The 18,624-nt window shown below is 53.6% G+C and overlaps 1 protein-coding gene and 2 long non-coding RNA genes across 6 annotated transcripts in view; 1 reads left to right on the plus strand and 2 right to left on the minus strand.

Moving 5' to 3' along the window:
• Nucleotides 1-326: 326 nt before the first annotated feature.
• The window catches only part of SPTBN2 (spectrin beta, non-erythrocytic 2), a 36,913-nt gene continuing 18,615 nt past the window's right edge, over nt 327-18,624 (plus strand). The window contains exons 1-11 of one of the 4 annotated variants that reach the window (XM_039840765.1): nt 327-791; nt 6,964-7,142; nt 11,725-11,876; nt 12,316-12,489; nt 13,536-13,627; nt 13,763-13,843; nt 14,175-14,290; nt 15,930-16,042; nt 16,180-16,367; nt 17,629-17,746; nt 18,306-18,464. In XM_039840765.1, the coding sequence (XP_039696699.1) occupies nt 6,986-7,142; nt 11,725-11,876; nt 12,316-12,489; nt 13,536-13,627; nt 13,763-13,843; nt 14,175-14,290; nt 15,930-16,042; nt 16,180-16,367; nt 17,629-17,746; nt 18,306-18,464 (1,350 nt within the window). In that variant the 5' untranslated portion in view covers nt 327-791; nt 6,964-6,985. Of the gene's footprint in view, nt 792-1,255; nt 1,367-6,963; nt 7,143-9,201; nt 9,568-11,724; nt 11,877-12,315; nt 12,490-13,535; nt 13,628-13,762; nt 13,844-14,174; nt 14,291-15,929; nt 16,043-16,179; nt 16,368-17,628; nt 17,747-18,305; nt 18,465-18,624 lie in introns of those variants that run through there. The other 3 variants (XM_039840764.1, XM_039840763.1, XM_039840762.1) reach the window with 3 other exon arrangements.
• LOC120584791 (uncharacterized) lies at nt 4,091-7,913 on the minus strand. Its single transcript, XR_005648146.1, has 3 exons — nt 7,640-7,913; nt 6,414-6,553; nt 4,091-4,910 (listed from the first exon to the last, which is right to left on the minus strand). It is a non-coding gene; the product is annotated as an uncharacterized LOC120584791 (long non-coding RNA).
• On the minus strand, nt 17,048-18,306 carry LOC120584790 (uncharacterized). The gene is made up of 2 exons (XR_005648145.1): nt 18,037-18,306; nt 17,048-17,380 (listed from the first exon to the last, which is right to left on the minus strand). It is a non-coding gene; the product is annotated as an uncharacterized LOC120584790 (long non-coding RNA).

Here is an 18,624-nt window from a genome sequence, read left to right on the forward strand (position 1 = left end):
CGTTGCCCTTATTTGGCCATTTCAGGCATTTCCCTGGTAGAAACAGGCCCACAACTTCGGAGGCAGTGTAACCTAAAGGTTAAGTTCAGACTACTCTGTAGAAAGCCTAATCTGTTATTACTAGTTCATCTCTGAGCTTAGATTCCTGGTCTGGAAGAACAGTACCTACTTCTTTGAGCTGGAGTGGGGGTGGGGGGTCACATGAGATAATGTGTTTTTAACACCAATCTGGCACTTTGTAACTTTGTTATTAGTGGGGAATAATTCTTTTCTTTCCTAAGCAGGTAGTAGTTCACCTTAGTTAATAACCTTAGACCACTCAGACACTACAAACCAAGGAGAAAGCCAGCTGGGCCAGGCCTAGAAATGTCCATCCCCACCCCCACCCCCTCTTAAGACAGTGAGTAGGCCGGAATTCTGGTTGATAAATGAGAGGAGCTGAGAAGGAGCTGAGAGGAGCTGCAGCGATGACTGTTCCGAGAATCTGATCTGCGAGGAGGCGAATCTCCACTCCATTTACCATGGAGATGCTTGGGGAAGGAGAGCCGGCCTACCTGCCTGGAGGAGGACGGGAGAGAGAAGGGATTGATAAAAGAAATGCTTAAAAGAAGATGAACTGGAGGTACCCAAAGAGGAAAATTTGAAAAGGAAAACATTGGCTGAATACTGGGGAGCCTTCTGGGCGGTGAGTGCCGTTAAAGGAAAGATTGCGTGTCCTGGGGATACAGATTTTGGACGAAGATCGGAGTAGGGACAAAGGTGGGGTGTGCAAACTGCGGAGATCAAGCCGGGTAAGCTGTGGGGGTTACGCAGATGGCCCGGGGTTGACCGGGGCTGGGGAGGATCTGAAGGCGGGGTTATGGGGGCCACCTGCAGGGAAGGTAGAGAGGGGGTTGGGAGCTGGTCGCGGAGCCGCTGCCGCGTTCGCCCTGGGGAAGGTCAGCGACCCCGAGCCGGGGAGCTGTGCGGGGAACAGAAAGGGGCCGCGGTTACCATGGCGCCGGGCAGGGAGGGGTGACTCGGGCTCTGCCCGGAGTCCCGCGAGGTAGCCGGTTCCAGATGGTCCCGGGCCTCCCGCGGGAGCCGGCGGCCTGCGGCTGGGGGAGGCTATTGTCCTCCTTCCGCGGCGCCGCAGTCCCGCCGCTCGCGCCCGCGCGCCGCCACGCGCCCCGCCGCCACCGCCAGCCCCGCGCGTCCCCCGCACCCCGTGACAGCGCCCGCCCGCCGCCAGCCGTGCGCCCCGCCGCCGCCCGGCCACCCGTCGCCGCCCGCAACCGCCCCTCGTGGCCGGGCTGCGGGCGCGGCGACGACCGGTGCGCCCCCGCCCGCCGCGCTCCCGCCTGCGGGGCCGGCGCTCAGCACGGAGGTAGGTGCCGGCGCCGGGGCCCGCTTTGTCCGGGCCGGAGGGGCGGCGCGCTTTGTGCGGCCGCGTGCGGGCGCCTGGGACAGGGTCGGGGTCCGGGCCGGCCAGGGGAGCGGGGGAGAGAGGATGTGGCGCCTCTCCCTCGCTCCAGCCGGGTCCCGGGTACAGGATGGAGAGTCATGTGCCAGCTACCCACGTACCGGTGTGCGGGCGGTGGGGGTCAAGGCTAGGGGGACGCGAGCCTTTCCAGAGTGAGAGAAGAGTCTGGAAGAGTGGGGGCTGACAAACGCCGTAAAGGATCAGGTCGGCTGGGCTCCCAGCGTTTCTAACAGCGCCAGCGGCTTGCGTCGCTGAGGCTCCTCCGCCGACCGGCCGGCGCCGGTCCAGGTGCTGCGGCCAAGCGCGACGGTCTCTGCCGGGCGTCTGCGAGCGCCCGGCTCCTCGCCGGGGCTTGCCGGGGGCTCCCTCTGGGGCTGGGTGGGCTTCTCCTCGCCTCTTTGGTAGCTAGCTCCATGCTCTCCCTTCTACATCTTCTCGGTGTGTGTGAAAGGCTACTGGTTGGCTGTGGTGACCAGAACGCTGGCAGAGAGAGAGAATGAAGCCCTTTCAGTGATGGGGAGGCTGCGGTGTAAGATGTCTCTGTGGTCGAGACTTCCAGAGATAAGGCTTGCAGTCTGCCGGGTACAGGACTACCCGGCAAGGCCTCGTCGTTGGGGTCTTCCAACTCCAGAGCCTCAGTTGGCCTTTCCCATCCACTCTGGCTCGGAACGACTTTTCCCGTTAACCCTGTGGCACTGCGTGCTCGTGTGAGCGGCAGGCATGCCCCAGTCCTGACCTGCTACATGTCGTCTCCGTGGGTTGTTTCTCAGAGGCCCTCCCCTCCAGGGGCAGCCGCAATTCCAGCGCTGGAGGGCTAGTCCGTTCAGGCATGGGTAGGGGTGCCACAAACCAGTTTTCCCTGAAGAGGAAGTGTGGCAGACTGAGTTCCAAACATGTGTCTTAGCTGAAGGTACTGGGAAACCTCTTGGCATGTTCAGAAGAGCAAAGGATTAGGGAGGAAAAAGCTAATAAGAATCTTAGATTTGTTCTTAGAGATACTGATTTAACCCATGGGTTACAGGCTTGGCAGAGGGAAGCAGCAAGGGAGTGAAAATTAGTTTGAATGATTCGGCCCTCAGTGGAGGATTCTAAAGGAGACCAAACAAAAACGCAGCCCTCTTCAGCCCAGTTCCTAAGTTTCTTGGAGGAGAATTTCTGTTCATCAGGAAAACAGCCTGGAGAGAAACAGGTTGGGGTTCCATTTCTCCTGCCAGTCTCTGATTGCCCTGAGAGCGTTGAGTTTGTTTGTGATTTCTTTTTCCTTTTCTCTCTTTGCCGGTCCACCCATACTTTGAGTCAAATAAGATTTTTACTTTGCCAGGGTCCCCATTTCTTCTAATCTATTATTCGACCTGCTGTTATTTGTTCAGCTCTGCCTCACCATAGTATCTTAGTCGTACTGTCTTCCTTACGCACACCTGTGATTGCCCCGTGTTGGGACGTTAGCTCTATTCATCTCATTAGGTCTAGAACCCACTTCATTTTTCTCTCATCGCCTGAGGCTTCTGGCTCTTTGTAGGTCTTGGGGATTTCTGAGAAGTTATATATTTGAGTTGAGCATGGGTTAGGCACCCAGAAGCTAAACTCGGGTCACACTCACCCCTGAAACTTTATGTCTCCTCAGTCCTCATAGCTCTTCTAACTAGTTCTAACCGCTCCTCATCTTTGGACAACTGTGGCCCTTAAAGTGTGATCCCAGACCAGTAGCTGTTCCCAGATTAGAAATGCAAATCACCAAGCCCACCCCAGATCTACTGAACCAGAAACTCTGGGGGCAGGCCAGTGAGCTGTATTTTCATAGCACCCTCCACTCCCACCGCAGGTAATTGTGATTCCTGCAAATTTGAAAATCCCTGGTCCTGATTTATGGAGCCCAACACTGAGAGCCCCCAGCTGAGAAGCAAAGGGGCTTCAGATTCTATATTCATTCTATCCCGAAGCTCTTCTCTAGCCCTAAGAAAGACATCTGTTCGATGGCAAAAAAAATATATATATATATATATATATTTCACTTATTCAATCTTTTTTGAATAACTGTGTACTGGGCTTGGAAAACACAGCCCTTGTCCTCAGTGTTAGAAGTGGAGCTGGCAGAGAGACGCATAAACGACTAACTGTAATACAATGTGATAAGTGCAATAATAGCTGCCTGCTGAAGTGCTGCGGGAGCAGAGGCGGGAATGATCACAGAGGAGGGAGTGATCACAGAGGAGGGAAGGATCGACTCTCTCTGAGGGAGGTAAAGAATTAATCAGGAGCAGGATGTGGCAGAGAAGGCATTAGGGAACAAGACAGGCTCTAACCCTCGGGATAGGATTTTTAGCTTTGCATAGCAGTGAAAGAGAAAGGGGCAGAGAGGCAGCTGGCCTTGAGGGTCGATGGGCAAGCTGCTGAGCAGAGTCTGCATCCTGTAGAGTTTGGGTTTAGAATCTAGCAGGACCCCCAGCTCGCAGCTGGTGGTAGTCGGCTTTATTCTAGCATGAACAATGTAAGCTACTTGGGTCTGGCCTGGAGGTCAGTGGCTAAGAATAAGGTGCGAGTGAAACTATAATCTGGATTAGCTGCCTCACCGCCCTCTCATTAGAGTTCAGGAATCCAGAGGAGAGGAAAAGGTTGAGACAGGGGGTCATGGGCTGGGGGGCAGACAGACTAAGGAAATGTGAGCATGGAGACCCAGATCATAGGCGAGGAATAATACACTCAGAGCGAAAAAACAGAGCAGGATCTGTGTAGAAGACACTGGAATAGAAAACTGTCGGAATCTGGAGATGGCCGCAGGGAACACCAACAGAGAACACAGCATATTCTCCAAAAAGCTGGGAGACTGTAGAGCCCAAATGCTTGAAAACTAAAACTCAGAAGCACAGGGACAGGGCCTCGGAACCACCAGAGAGCACCGTTCACATGCAGGTCTATGGGATTAAACTCCTGGAGTCCCAACATGGTGGCCAGATGGAGATCCGTGATCTAAGGATACCAGTGTCATCTTGGTTCCTTTTCTCTATGACAGCACCTCTGGAAACTTAGGACACAGAACATGTGTGTCAAATTTTGATTTGGCCAAAGGAGCATTTAATTTTATTTGGGAGAAGAGAAGCTTCCAACTCCATACTTTCTCCCCAAGATGGTAGGATTCCACGGAGAGGGGCTAACAGCCGGTCCTCACTGGGAGGTCTGGATCCCATACCTGGGCCCCCAGAGGATCCCTTGGGAGAACCAAGATGGATCACCGAAGGGAAGCCAAAGCAGTCCATGTTTAGCTTACAGGGGCCCCAGAGACACACATAGTTTGGAGACAAGGTCAAACAGTCTGCTTTCTTAAATTTCTGTTCTTTGTGGAGTACAAAGATGTAAAACAGAGTATGACAGCCCCACATGCCTGCAGGGGCCAGGCAGGTAACCAAAATCATGACGTGGCTGGCAAGGAGACAAAAGGGAATGGTGGGTCCTGTAGAGAAATGGAAAGCACAGGCCCACTTAGAGGAATCGCAAATCGGTTATTTTTAAACAGCGTACTGGCCACACTCCTGGGGTCTGGCTTTAGTAGGTTTGTGACTCCTGAAAGAAGGAAAAGGGGTCGTGTATGTAAGCATTTTTGTGGGGGAGGTCTGTGCAGGAAGAGTATGGGTGCTAGAAGTGTCCATCCCAGAGCTAAGTGTGAGCAGGGCTGCTGGCGAAGGGCCAAGAAGAATGGAATTGAAATGGTCCTGTGGCCTGGGCTGCTTCCCTGTCCAGCGGCTGAGAGTATTAGGTGACTCTAGCTTAGGTCACACCCTGCCCACTGCGCTCTTTGCTCAGGGTGACTCAACTCTGACCTAGAGTTTATTTTTATATAAATATTGACAGAGCAAATCCAAAGAATCTGTGGGAACGGGGGAGAATGATGGATGTTGAATGAAGAAGGAGTCCTAGACCTAGTGGAAGTTACGCTCTCCTTCCTATTGCAGGAACGAAAGCCCAACTCTAGGAACCCTGGACCTTAGCTCCCTCACACCTCGTTAGCGCTCCTCCCAGGAAGTCCTCACGTGTTTTCTCTTTTGGAGAAAGGGGAGGGGCAGGCAATCCTGCCCTTCATGTGGGTCAGGTTCAGCTTCATGGAACCAATTAATGACAGAAGCCAAGTTCTGCCTTTGTGTGCCCCTACCCACCCGCATCTCACTACCTATCCCTTCTTCCTCCCCCAAAACCACACAAGAGAGTCTCCATACCTTCTTTCCAGAACCAGAGGTTTCCAAGAGCATAGTCCCGGCCCTCGGAAGTAGTGCTAAGGATCAAAATATACCCTTGTATTTGAGAGGTACTAGGAAAATGAGAAATGCAGAATTGGGGTTCAGATAAAGGTATAGACCCAGCCCTCTCCACTTCCCTGGATGGCTGCTAAATGCTGAATTACATGAGAACTTTGGACAGTAGAAGTTGCTGTTGTTTTTAATCCTTAGCAGCTAAGCTGAAGCTCATGTGTTAATTTTGAGGACAGAGCTTGTTTGCATAATGTAGAGTCATGAGAAAGTAGCACTGGCAAGCATACATGTGCCTCATTCCCCAGCCTGGGCCCTAGGAGGGAGCGATGGGAGCTGATCTCTCCTGGGGAGCTTGGAAGGGCTCCAGGAAGTTCAGGGAAGCGTACATGTTGTGATTAAGAACTTGTCCCCCAAAGTCAGGGAGAACCTCACTTCGGCACCCTGCTCTGTTCCTTCCAGCTGCATGACCTTGAACCATGACTTAACTTTCATGGTGCAGCTTCCTCATCTGTGAATGGGGATGATAATGGATTCTTGTCTTGCCCTGTAGGTTGTGATGAGGTGAAGCAAGTAAATGATGAGGACACATATCACAGCTGACATTTATCAAGCACCTTTTAAGTGTTCCCTGTCATAAACGAAAGGAAAAAAAAGGGGAGAGAACCGTACTATGTCCTCCTTTGAGCTCCTGGCACCGTATCCGTACTTACCTAGCAGCACTTCAGTCTTCCTGGTGTATCATAGATGTATCTTAGCGCGAGAACAGGATCTCAGTCTTTTCATCTCAAATCACCTACAGGGTATAGGAGGCCATTTGTGTAGAGAAGGGGCTCAGAACAGTTTGTGGAACCTGGGAATAAAAGAACTCTGGTTTATGCTCATTATTGCCCAAGGGGTCCCATGCCTGCATCCTGCTTTACCCTGGTTTACACATGATGTCCTAAACCACACTGAAGGCTGTCGCTGCTTTCAGCCCTGGCTCTATTCACTGTCCCTCTCTGGTTTGAGGCTCTCGCCCCCTGCTGTGTCACTCTGAGACACCCCTGCCTTCCAGCCTCAGTCCATGTGCATCCGGTCCCTCTGCTTCCCCATCATGGCTTCCCCTCTCCCACTGGCAGCTGATTTCTATTGACTGAAAAACCAACCACTCTTTGGCCGTCGGGAGCGGAGCAGATCGAGGACAGGAGGAGAGAAGAATGCAGTGAGTGATGGGCTCAGTGGCCCCGAGATGCCCCTCACCAGCCCTGTTCTCCCTTGCAGGAGCAGGAGGCCACCCACCACCATGAGCAGCACCCTGTCACCCACAGATTTCGACAGCTTGGAGATCCAGGGTCAGTACAGTGACATCAACAACCGCTGGGACCTACCTGACTCGGACTGGGACAATGACAGCAGCTCCGCCCGCCTCTTTGAGAGGTCTCGAATTAAGGCCCTGGCAGGTGAGTTCAGAGGAGGGGCACGGGAGATGCTGAGGATGCTGGGGACAGAAGCTTGTCACGAGGAGTCCGTTAAGTTCATTGGAAGACCAACTTTCTTTCTAAGCTGCTGCACTAGAGTGGGAAATCCAGATCACCCTCTCAAGCTTCTGGTCCCCAACTCCAGCCTCAGGGACAGACTTCATGCAATCTAGAACATTCCCCAGCTTCATTCCCCAAAGCATAGAGAAGCCATGCTGACCCTGGGACTCAGCTGTGTTCCCCTCTGCACTCAGCTGACTTCCAGGCCTCTGTTTCTGAGTCACGTCCTTCATTCCTTTGCACTCTTAGTCTTTCTATTCTGTTTCCATCCACCTCTCCTTTATCTTTCATCCCCTGGTCTTCCTTGATTTCCACTGTCATCTCTCACACCTGTTCTCCCTCCCAGTCCATTATCCTCTCCTCTCCCTCCCCATCTGTTCCTTCCACCTGCGGCCTGTTCCTCCCATTATTTTGTCTACCTGTTCCCTGAAGCAGGTGCCCTCCGCCCTCCACCGGTTTCCGCAGCCGCCCATTCTCCCAGGTTTGCTCTCTGCCCAGCCCTTGCCCTCCCCGATGGCCTGGGCTCTCCCCTTCAGCTTCGCAGAGCGCAAACAAACCCGTTTGACGGGCCTCCCTGCGTTCCGGGGTGGAGTTGTCATGGCAACAAGAGTGCGCTGCCACCTGACACCACCAGCGGCTGGCGTGGGGCTGAGTCACCCACACACCCCAAGGCCACCCACCCGATCTGGCCACCCTCCATGCCACCTTCGTCCTTTGCACTGACCTGCTGGCCTCCCAGACCAGCACAGTGGAAAAGGTCCCAGCTACTTCATCCTGAGAGGTGGTACTTTCGGCCTGGGTGGGGTGGCCTCCTGAAAGAAGGGAGACGCTGAAGGGGGTGGTTCCCAAATTGGTCACCCTTTTACCAGATCATCCAGGGCCGTTTTTACAAATACAGGTTCCCAAGCCCCTTCTTAGATGCATTGAATTAGAATCTTTGGGTATATGGTTCAGAAATCAGGCTTTTTAAGTTCTCCAGGTAATTCTTTCTAGCCAGCCCAGCACCAGTCTGAGGACCCCAGTATGGTGGCTATAGCTTCTGGGGATCCCTTATCATTTTCTCCTGGGCTTCTCTGTCCTTCTGGTTGTGTGTTCAGGCTGGCTTGTGAAATACTCGTATCAGTGTTTCTATAGATGAGAGGAGACAGAGGATGTGAGCTACAGAGAATGTTTGGGAGGAAGTTCCCCTGGTATACTGACTTTAAGTGCATTGTAGCCTCTAGAACTATCCTAATGTCTGTGTGCACATGACATGTGTCACCCAGGGCTGTTGCAATGTCTGTGCACCCATCCCATGCTGTCGATAGGTATTTACCTCCACTCATAAGCTGGGCTTCTGGAGGAGGCATCGCTGTATGGGCTTTGCCTTGTGCTGGGTCTTGCACCAGTAGGTGCCAAATAAATGCTGAATGAATGAAGATGGCAGAAAGGCAAGAGTAGGCTGTCAGTGACAGGAGCTGAAGCCCAAGGGGCGGTAGGAAGGGAATCTGGTAGATGTGCTCATCAGTGGGTGTGCTGGGGGCCTGGGATGGCCTGGCTGGGGAGGGCCTGGTGGGTCCAGTGGCCGGGAAGGGGAGGTGATGATGACAAACACCCATTTCACAGATAAGGGGATATAAGCAATTTCTCTTTCTCTGCTCTCCGAGCTGGGGATCAAAGTCCATGTCCAGAAGGGGGACGCCCTCCCAGAGTTACCCAGAGAAGGGCCAACCTTGTCATACCCGCAGACCTTTGAGAAGCAGGACTTTGCTTTGGGGACCCCTCTCTTGGCTTCTCTGTACTCTTAGGCAACTCAGGGCCTAATGGGCAGGTCTCTAAGGTGCTTACAGGTCCCTCCTCCGTCTGGCAGGGCCCGGCCCTGCCTCAGCCAGCCGGCTCCGCCTCCTACCCCTCCCCCGGCACTGTCCAACCTGTTTGTCTGGAGCTGCCTCTGTCTCCTCTCACCACAGCTAGGTGTGCCCTGTTACTTGTCCCGGAGCTCAGGAGCTCAGACGTCCGGTAACTCCTTTTCCCCACTCCTCGAAACTTCTATCATCTTTGAACCACCCCCGACCCAGGACCCCAGCCTCTGGGCATCCCAGGCTCTAGGTGAAGCAGAGCCTGCCTCTGGAACAGCGTGGGCAGAGCATGGACTCTGGGCCCCAGGCCGTGTAGGAGGCAGCAAGCACCATGAATGGGAACGGAGTGAGCAGGGTGCACGGGCCCAGCCTGAACGGGGCTGGCGAGTTTTACTATGAGGCTGTAGAAGGGTCTCAGAACCCCGGGGGCCTCCTGCTCTCGCCAGCTGCCTACATCAACCCCGCTCAGTACGCCAGCGTGCTGGAAGGACGCTTCAAACAGCTTCAAGGTGAGCTCCACGGGCAGAGGGGAGCAGAGAGGGGACCTGGGGGCGTGGGAGAGGAGCCCGAGCCAAGAACACAGAGTGGAACATTTGCCGTGACTCAGGCGTTTGGGAGACAATGTGCCAGGGGAATAATTACAAGTGGCCAGAAAATACATGGATGCTGACAGCACCGGGAAAGGCTTGGACCCACTGGGAGCGACTGTGTGAAAGCGTGTGTGGGTGTGACCGCAAACACCCCGCTGGGGACTGCGGAGCATGTGTCGCAGTGAATGCAGTGAGCGTGGAGGCAGCGGGCGAGGCTGTGAAGCAGCGTCTCGTCAGCAAATGGAGAGGCTGCCAGTGCAGCCTCACTGAGACAGTGCACTTTCGATGGGTTTGGAGACAACGGCCCGCTAGGATAGTTGAGGAAGATGAGAAGGGGAGGGGCCCAGGGCTTGTTTGTGCTGCCCTGGGTTTCTGAGTGGGCGTCTAAATGTAGTGTGTGTGTGGGAAGCCGGGAATGTGTCAAAGGGAGTAGGTGCAGACAGGCCCAGGTATATGTCTGAGCAGGCGTGTGTTCACCTGGCACCAATATCTCTGTTTCTGGGAGTCACTGTGTTTTGTGTGCTGGCGGGGCGGGGGGATTACCATGGATGTTGCGGATGCCTTGTGAAGTTACACTGCCTCCGGTGCTTGGCTTCGCGCATCTTTCTCCTAGCTGCCCCTGCTTCCACGTCTTCCCCTTTTATTCTACCTGTGTGCCAAAATGGCTTCCCCCTCTCCCACCCCCACCGTGCACCTGGCATCCAGACAGTCCCCATGGATCCAGTAATGGCCAATACTCCAGGAAATCCCCAGCTCGGTCTATAGACCCTGAAAGGAGGCCCAAAGGCACCCTTGGTTCCGCAGCTGCTACAGAGCATCGGGCCATCCCATGCAGTTGTTAGGACCTCGAGTTGGCCCAGGTACAGGGGTTGGAGGTAAGAAAGACAGGACCAGACATGGGTGTGTCGCTATGCTTTATGGGTGAGGTGCGTAGGAATGTGAGATTAAGGGATGAGTCTTTTCGGTTTCTGAGATGCTGGTGCTGTGAGGGAAACCAAAAGTGACTCTTCAGGCCGTGGCCCCTTGGACTGGGTCCTTGCACTGGGCTCCCGTGGGGAGGACTGGCGGAAATCTTAGTGACCGAAGCAACGTCCGATGGCCTGAGCCTCTTCCCTCACTTTGTCGTTGATAACATTATTAATTTTTCTTTTTCTCTGGAACGTAAAAGCATCCCCTCAGCAGTAGCTCCCCCTGTGGACCAGGCAACAGGACATTTCCCCAACTCTGCCTGCCCTCCACCCGCCGCCCGGCACACACACTCCATGTTCCTTGGCTCACCCTTTTTCCTGTTCCCGGCTTCAAGATCTCGTTTTTCTTCTCAGCGCTGGAACATTGGTGTCCTGGGACCACATTCCTTGCAGCCCATTGAATGAACCTGCCCCAGAAAAGCTTGTCTTTTCTTTAAATTATCCCAGGACAGCAAGCTGACTCAGGCGACCCACAGCCTCTATAATATCACATCCTTCCAATGGCCACTTGGAAGTGCCACTGCTGGGATTTAAGTCCACGCCCTCCCTTTGTCCACCGCCCAAAGGGAACAGCCACACTGCCTGCTGAGCCCGAGTAGCTTTCGCTCTCTCCTTGAGGTTAGGCCACACCTATAGAACAGAAACTCACTGAGGAGCCATTGTGTGCCAGGCGCCGTACACATGCTGTCTTGTCTAATTGATACAATGACCTGTTGAAGTAGAAAGTCATATGCCTGTCTTACAGAAGAGGCAAATGAGGCTCTGGTGGATGAAGTAACAGCGTTTCACCACTCTTAGATGACAGCGCCCCAGCCCGGGCCCCAGCCCTTCCCTGCACCATCCCACTGCTTCTAATTTCTCTCATGCCTTCTCTCACAGTCTGTTTCTCACCCTCATGTTTGTCTTTTACCTTGCCTATGAGCTCATTTCAATCTCTGTATTTCCCTGCTTCTTAAGTTAGGGATTTTCATCTTGGCCCTCTTCCCTCTCGTCCTCCCCAGACCTCACTTCCGGCCTCTCAGGCAACCCCCCAACCCCCAACCCCACCAGCTGGCATTTAGAAGGTGCACTGTACTCAGGCAGAAATGACCCCATGTTGCCACCACAGATGAGCGAGAAGCCGTACAAAAGAAAACCTTCACCAAGTGGGTGAACTCGCACCTGGCCCGGGTGACATGCCGGGTGGGAGACCTGTACAGTGACCTCCGGGATGGACGTAACCTGCTGAGGCTCCTTGAGGTGCTCTCGGGAGAGACACTGGTGAGCTTTGGTGATGAGGAAGGAGGGGGCCTGAGAGACAGTGGTCAAGGGGTCAAAGCACAGGAGTCGTCCTCAGAGAGAAGAGTGACACCAGAGGGGACAGCAGGGCTGCCCCTGCTCAGAGGATGGTGTCGCGTTGAGAGGCTTTGCTGCCTGGATTAAATGGGAACATTGCTTCATGGAGACTGGAACAGTGGCCCCATTGAAAACATTTCTTTTCCCACGCACTCTGGGTGCAGATAATTCCCTTGGGAATCTTAATCTGGCCGAAGCCTCATCTGTAACCTCGGCTTTGGCTCCGTGAACTTGGGCCCAGCCCCGGGGCTGTCCCTGTGTTCCCGAGGGAGGTCAGGGGGAAGGTGTATGAAGCAGGGACGGTAGGAGGGAAGGAGAAGGAGGCCCACGGTCCCATGCCTTCGTGTCCCCTGTCCCTCAACAGCCAAAGCCCACAAAGGGCCGCATGCGGATCCACTGCCTGGAGAATGTGGACAAAGCGCTGCAGTTCCTGAAGGAGCAGAAAGTGCACTTGGAAAACATGGGCTCCCACGACATTGTGGACGGAAACCACCGTCTGACCCTTGGGCTGGTCTGGACCATCATCCTTCGATTTCAGGTACCCCGGCCCAGTGTCACGCAGCACGCACGCCACACCTCAGCCCTGCACCGCGAGCAGTCACTGCCCGTCCACGGTGTGATCAACACATAAACGGAGGGTCTAGAACTGTGTATAGCAGGGGTCCCCAACCCCCGGGCCATGGACCAGTACCGGCCTGTAGCCTGTTAAGAACCGGGCCGCACAGCAGAAGGTGAGCAGCGGGCAAGCTGGTGAAGCCTCATCTGTATTTGCAGCCGCTCCCCAGCGCCAGCATCACCGCCTCAGCTCCGCCTCAGATCCTCAGGCATTAGATTCTCATAGGAGCACCGGTCCCTGGTGCCACAAAGGTTGGGGACCACTGATGTATAGCATTCTGTGGCTGCTACACCAGACAAGGGACTCTCTTCATTAAACAGGGGAGAGACCAGCATAGGTGTTGTCAAACTTCTGTGGCAAGTTCCCTGCGGCCTGGTCTGTGTCCTGATCACATGCAGTAGGACCCCATGTCGGCCCACAAGGGACTGGAAATTTCGGAGACTGGCCCTTCACCACTGCCAGCTCTAGAACCACATCTGGGGTCTGCTCACTGGCCCACTCCTCTGCCACAAACTGCTTGCCTCCCTCAAAAGAACAGCGCCCCACTCCTTATGCTCCAAGCATAGCCAGTCCAGCATCCCGATTCCCTCACGGCTCTCCTGCTCGCCCCGCATGCAACCTCCTCCGCTCCTTCCAGCCCTGAGCCGAGCTCTGCCAGCCTCACCTTTGACACCCAGCTCCCAGAAGACGGTCAGTGGTCCACCTGCAGCTCCCCACCTGCAGGAACCAGCACCCTTCACTTCGAGGCACTTCCACTCTCATAACTTCCGCCCCCACTCTGCTGCCTCAAACCCCTTTGACCTGATGTTTTGTGGTCACTAGTCCAGGAGGAAAGGTCCCCAGGCTCTGTCCCTGCACCACTATCACAGGAGTCCAAAGAGCAGCTTCCTGGTGTGTGTGCCTGAGCATCTCTGGTAACTCGAAGAGCCCCCGTCCCAGGAGTAAAGGCTTTCTTCCTTCTCTCTTAGATCCAAGACATCAGTGTGGAAACAGAGGACAACAAGGAGAAGAAGTCAGCCAAGGATGCCCTGCTGCTGTGGTGCCAGATGAAGACGGCTGGGTGAGCGTGGCCCGGGTGGGGTGGATGCCCGGGGCTGTGCGGGATGGGCTCCCGGGACCGCAGGCTGAGGGGCCGTCCTCAAGTCGCAGACCAGGGCTTGGACTCACTCGCTGCTTTTCCGGTCTCTGTTGCCAGGTACCCCAATGTCAACGTGCACAACTTCACCACCAGCTGGAGGGATGGGCTGGCCTTCAACGCCATCGTGCACAAGCACCGGTGAGAGGACGGGGGTAGCGATCCCATCAGAGCTGCAGGTGGGGTTTTTTAATGACTTGGGCATGTGCTCACGTAGACAAAGCTATGAGCCGAGTTGCACAGCAGTTCTGGGGAACGAACCTTCAGAGAAGAGCCAGGATGTGGGGGCGCCGCCCTGCAAAGAGGGCTTGTGATGGAAGCGAGGGGGTGGGAGCAGTGGGTGTGGGTTTGGGGTGCCTGGTTCTGGACAAAATGGAGCTGGTGATTTAGGGATAAAGAGAGGGGTGGCTTTACTTTTCCTCTTTAGGGTCTTAACGTGTTTTCGATACCTTCCATGTTCCCTCCCACCCAGGCCAGACCTGCTGGATTTCGAGTCCCTGAAGAAGTGTAACGCACACTACAACCTGCAGAATGCTTTCAATCTGGCTGAGAAGGAGCTGGGACTCACGAAGCTGCTGGATCCTGAAGGTGGGCAGAGATATGCAAAAAAGAGACTGTGGGATAGAGACAGATGGGGTTTCTGTTGGGAGTGACAAAAATGTTCTGGAATTAGTTAGTGGTGATGCCTGCACAACCTTGTGAATATACTAAAAATCACTGATTAGTATACTTTAGAAGGGTGAATTTTATGGTATAAAAATTATATCTCAATTTAAAAAATTTTAAAACTGTAGGAAGCAAGGCAGCTCTGTGGCAGAAATAGCCCTGGGGTGAGGTTCTGTCCCGGCCTCACCACAGAGTAGCACGGCCTCTCTGTGGCTCAGTTTCCTCATCTCTGAAATGAGAAGATTGGTCTACATGGTCTCTCAGAGCCCTTATTATTCCAAAATTTTAGGGTTCTAAATTAAGCTATATGACCTTGAGGATCTCACCTAGCACTTACCTTATGGTCAGCTGGCCCTGACGATGTGACTAACGGCCACTGGGCTCTTATTTTGTACCTGACACTGCACTTGACATGCTTTAATTTAATCCTTACAACACCCTCCTTTGAGATCATTGTCATTATTATCCTCAGCGTATGGAAGAGAAGACGGGGACCCACAAGGGTTAAGTGACTTTCCCAAGGTCATACAGCTGGTGGAGCTGAGATTTAAATTCAGGCAGCCCAGCTCCCAAATCTTGGTGCGCCAGAAAAGGGAAGGAGGGGAGGGTCAAGTGACCTCGCTGCTGAAAACATTCCCTCTTAAGCTCATTTGGGGCAGATTTGGGTCTTAATTATTTTCTCCATGTTTTCCATCCCACCTGTAGCCCCATCTGCTATGTCCTCTTAGTCCAGAATGACAAACATCAGCTAACTAGTGGTGGAAACTGGCCAAATACAAGGTTCCATGGAGAGCATTTGAGAAGCATAGCTAGGATAATGAACATTTAAATAAATCTAAGTATCCTGTGTAACTTTCTGCGATGATTTCAGTGGCCCCTCCTTGCCTGTGGGTTTTAGCGGTGGTCAGGAGGGCCTCCGGTCCCCTAGTCTTCCCGTTAGGTAGGATACGATCTGGCCTAATTAAGAGAACCCAGGGATTTCAAGTCATGATCAGCCTTGATCCTTGTGGTGGGAGCTGATTTGGCTTAAAGGACACTCACTTCCTGGGGCCCACAGCTGAACTTGAGATTGAGGTCAGACATAGCCGTGCCCATGCCCAGAGAGGACTGGCTTCTTACCCTGCTGCCAGGGCTCACTGGGCCCATCCCTCTGAGCATTCCAGGTTTAGGGGGCTTTGTTCATACCTTCCATCTTGCTGCCCCAGAATCTTCTGACTTCTTACACATGTTTCCAACGCATAAATCCACGATCCACCCCCAAGTGGGAATGCTGTTTCTTTTCTTGTCTTGCTTCCTCCAAACAGCTAATTTTGGTCTCCATTGGGAGCACTGGCAAAAGCCTCCTTGGGCTTCTGGGTTTTGGACTCTGCTTGTTTTCTAGGAGGGGGGAAAAATTAGCTTTTCATGCCCTTTTAGTCTGTATGGTTTATTTGTGGTTTTGCTCAGGGAGCTGGAAAGATGTCAGTCTTAGAGGGCTGGGAGGGCCCTGGGGTTGGGGTAAGTGATTCAGGTTGCGGGGGTACTTCTGGGAGGCAGGTTTCCAAGTGCTCCTTTTTCTCAGATGTGAATGTGGACCAACCAGATGAGAAATCAATCATTACCTACGTGGCTACTTACTACCACTACTTTTCCAAGATGAAAGCCCTGGCTGTGGAAGGCAAAAGAATTGGGAAGGTACTCTCCCCCGTGGATAGTCGGCGTGAAGGCCAGAGGGGGCCCAGCCTAGGGGCCTTCCTCCTCTCGAGCCAGGGGAGAGCTGTGAGACCGGGCCGGGGAGCCCATGGGCGGGACCCCACGTCGCTGTCTCGCAGGTGCTGGACCACGCCATGGAGGCAGAACGCCTGGTGGAGAAGTATGAGTCCCTGGCCTCAGAGCTGCTGCAGTGGATCGAGCAAACGATCGTGACCCTCAATGACCGGCAGCTGGCCAATTCCCTGAGTGGCGTCCAGAACCAGCTGCAATCTTTTAATTCCTACCGCACGGTGGAGAAGCCGCCCAAGTAGGTAACCCCTGGGTCGCCCCAGGCCGCAGCGGGCCTGCCCCGAAGCTGTGCTCACACGAGGGGGAGCCTAGATCAGGACGGTCTTACAGGAGGGAAATTGGCAGTATGTAAATGCAGTGGAGGCTCATTTTCCTCAGCGCAAAGCGCCAGAAGCAGTTCCCAAATACATTTTTTAAATTATCTGTTTTAAAAAAATCCTGCCGTGGAAATGATTGTTGTGGTATGTAGAGTCAGTGTGATCTGCTCAGATAAGGTTACTGGTCGGGGTCGCAGGAACCCAGTCCCAGCTTAGGGACGGGGTGGGGGAGACTGGACCTACAGGCAGCATGGGCGCAGTTGGTAACTTGCATATTGCAAAGTTTCTTAGAATTTATATATTTTATATCTATTTTATATATTTTAGCAATTAACTCTTTTCAGGTGTGGAATTGCTGCTGGGCAGTTCTGTACAGTACATGCTAAAATGCCTGGTTTCCTATTATTGAGATCTTTCGGAGTTAATATGTTTCAGCTCCAAAACTAATATTAATCCAGAAAACATCTGTTCCTGTATGTCTCAGGGAATGATATGACCCAGAAAGTCCCCTTCTGGACATTGACCAAAGATGTAACTTCAAGGATATTCACCAATGTGACCTTTGTAAAAGAAAAATAAGCCACGGCACAGCCACTGACAGTAATGGTGAAAAATGCATTATTGACACGAAAAGGTGTTCATGACAAAGAAGCAAAGGCGCAGTTTACAGAAACGGCTATTTGTGGGCAGCAGAGCCAAGGGCTAAGTGTCCAGATTCAAAGTGCCTGAGTTCACATCCTGGCTCCGCCATTTAACGGTGGTTGTTAGCTTCTCTGTGCCTCAGTTTCCTCATCTGGAAAATGAGGGTAATAAGAGAACGTAGCTAACAGCAAGAACTGAATGAGTTAAGGCATGTAAAGCCCCGAGAAGAGGGCCTAGGTCACTGTGAGTGAGTCCTCGACAAATGTCAGCCATGGTTATGATACAATCCCATCTGTGTAAGGGAAAAAAAAAAAAAAAACAGAAATGCCTTCATGCCAGAGGGCAACAGTGCTCCTTTATGTGTTTTTCGGTTGTTTTAAAATTAGATTCTTTTGATTTGCTGGGATGTTCTGCCTTTGCACACAACATATGTTGCTTTTATGAGAAGTAAAACAACACAGGTCACTTCATTGTGAAAGGCAGAGTCCCTGTGCCCCTCACAGCCTTTGACTCTGACCCGGACCTGGCCTCCTGCCCCAGGTTCACGGAGAAAGGGAACTTGGAGGTGCTGCTCTTCACTGTCCAGAGCAAGCTGCGGGCCAACAACCAGAAGGTCTACACACCTCGAGAGGGCCGGCTCATCTCCGACATCAACAAGGTCCACGGCCCCCCTACCTGTCCCACAGGCAGCCCACTCTTGGCGCCAGCCCTACTCCCCCAACTCGAACACCCCTCCCTGGTGCGGATGTGACTCACACGTCCTCTCGTGCATCCTGCACAGCCCCTCCCTCCTCCGTCTGCCTCTCCGTGCGAGTTCACGTAATCAGATTTTACCCCAGTCCCTTATCTTGTCCAGCCCGTCCCTGACTCACACTCCCTACTTTTACTTTTTTCACAGACATTGTAAGATTAATAAACATAATAGGGTTCACCCACAGTCCCCCTCACCCCAAATAAATCCGGTGGTGTCCATTGTCCCTGTTCCCCTTGGGTCCTTGTCCATAAGCAGGTGTAGTTTTCACATGGCTCCATTGCACCGACACCCACCCCGCATTTCTCACACTTCCATGCACAGGCATCTAACTGGCCGCATTCCACAGATCCACTAGACCGAGCTTCCCTGGGACTCACCATGTGCCCCCAGCCCTGGTGACCTGTCCCCACCCTCACTTCCTGAGCCCTAGCCCTTTTGCGCTAATCTTGCCCCCTTCTCGCAGGCCTGGGAGCGGCTGGAGAAAGCTGAGCACGAGCGTGAGCTGGCCCTGCGCACTGAGCTGATCCGCCAGGAGAAGCTGGAGCAGCTGGCCGCCCGCTTCGACCGCAAGGCCGCCATGCGGGAGACTTGGCTTAGCGAGAACCAACGCCTCGTGTCCCAGGTAGAACACGGAGGGGCTCTTGGCCTGTCCAGACTGGTGGGGAGAAAGGGGAGAGAGAGCGCAGTGGGCAAGGAGCCCTGCAATGTGGGGAGCTAATGGAACAACCCGTCACGCAGGTGGGAAGACTGAGGATCCCAGGAACCAGGGGCCAGAGGCTTGA

The sequence above is a fragment of the Pteropus medius genome, unplaced genomic scaffold (assembly GCF_902729225.1).
Source record: "Pteropus medius unplaced genomic scaffold, Ma_sr-lr_union100, whole genome shotgun sequence".
NCBI lineage: Eukaryota > Metazoa > Chordata > Mammalia > Chiroptera > Pteropodidae > Pteropus > Pteropus medius.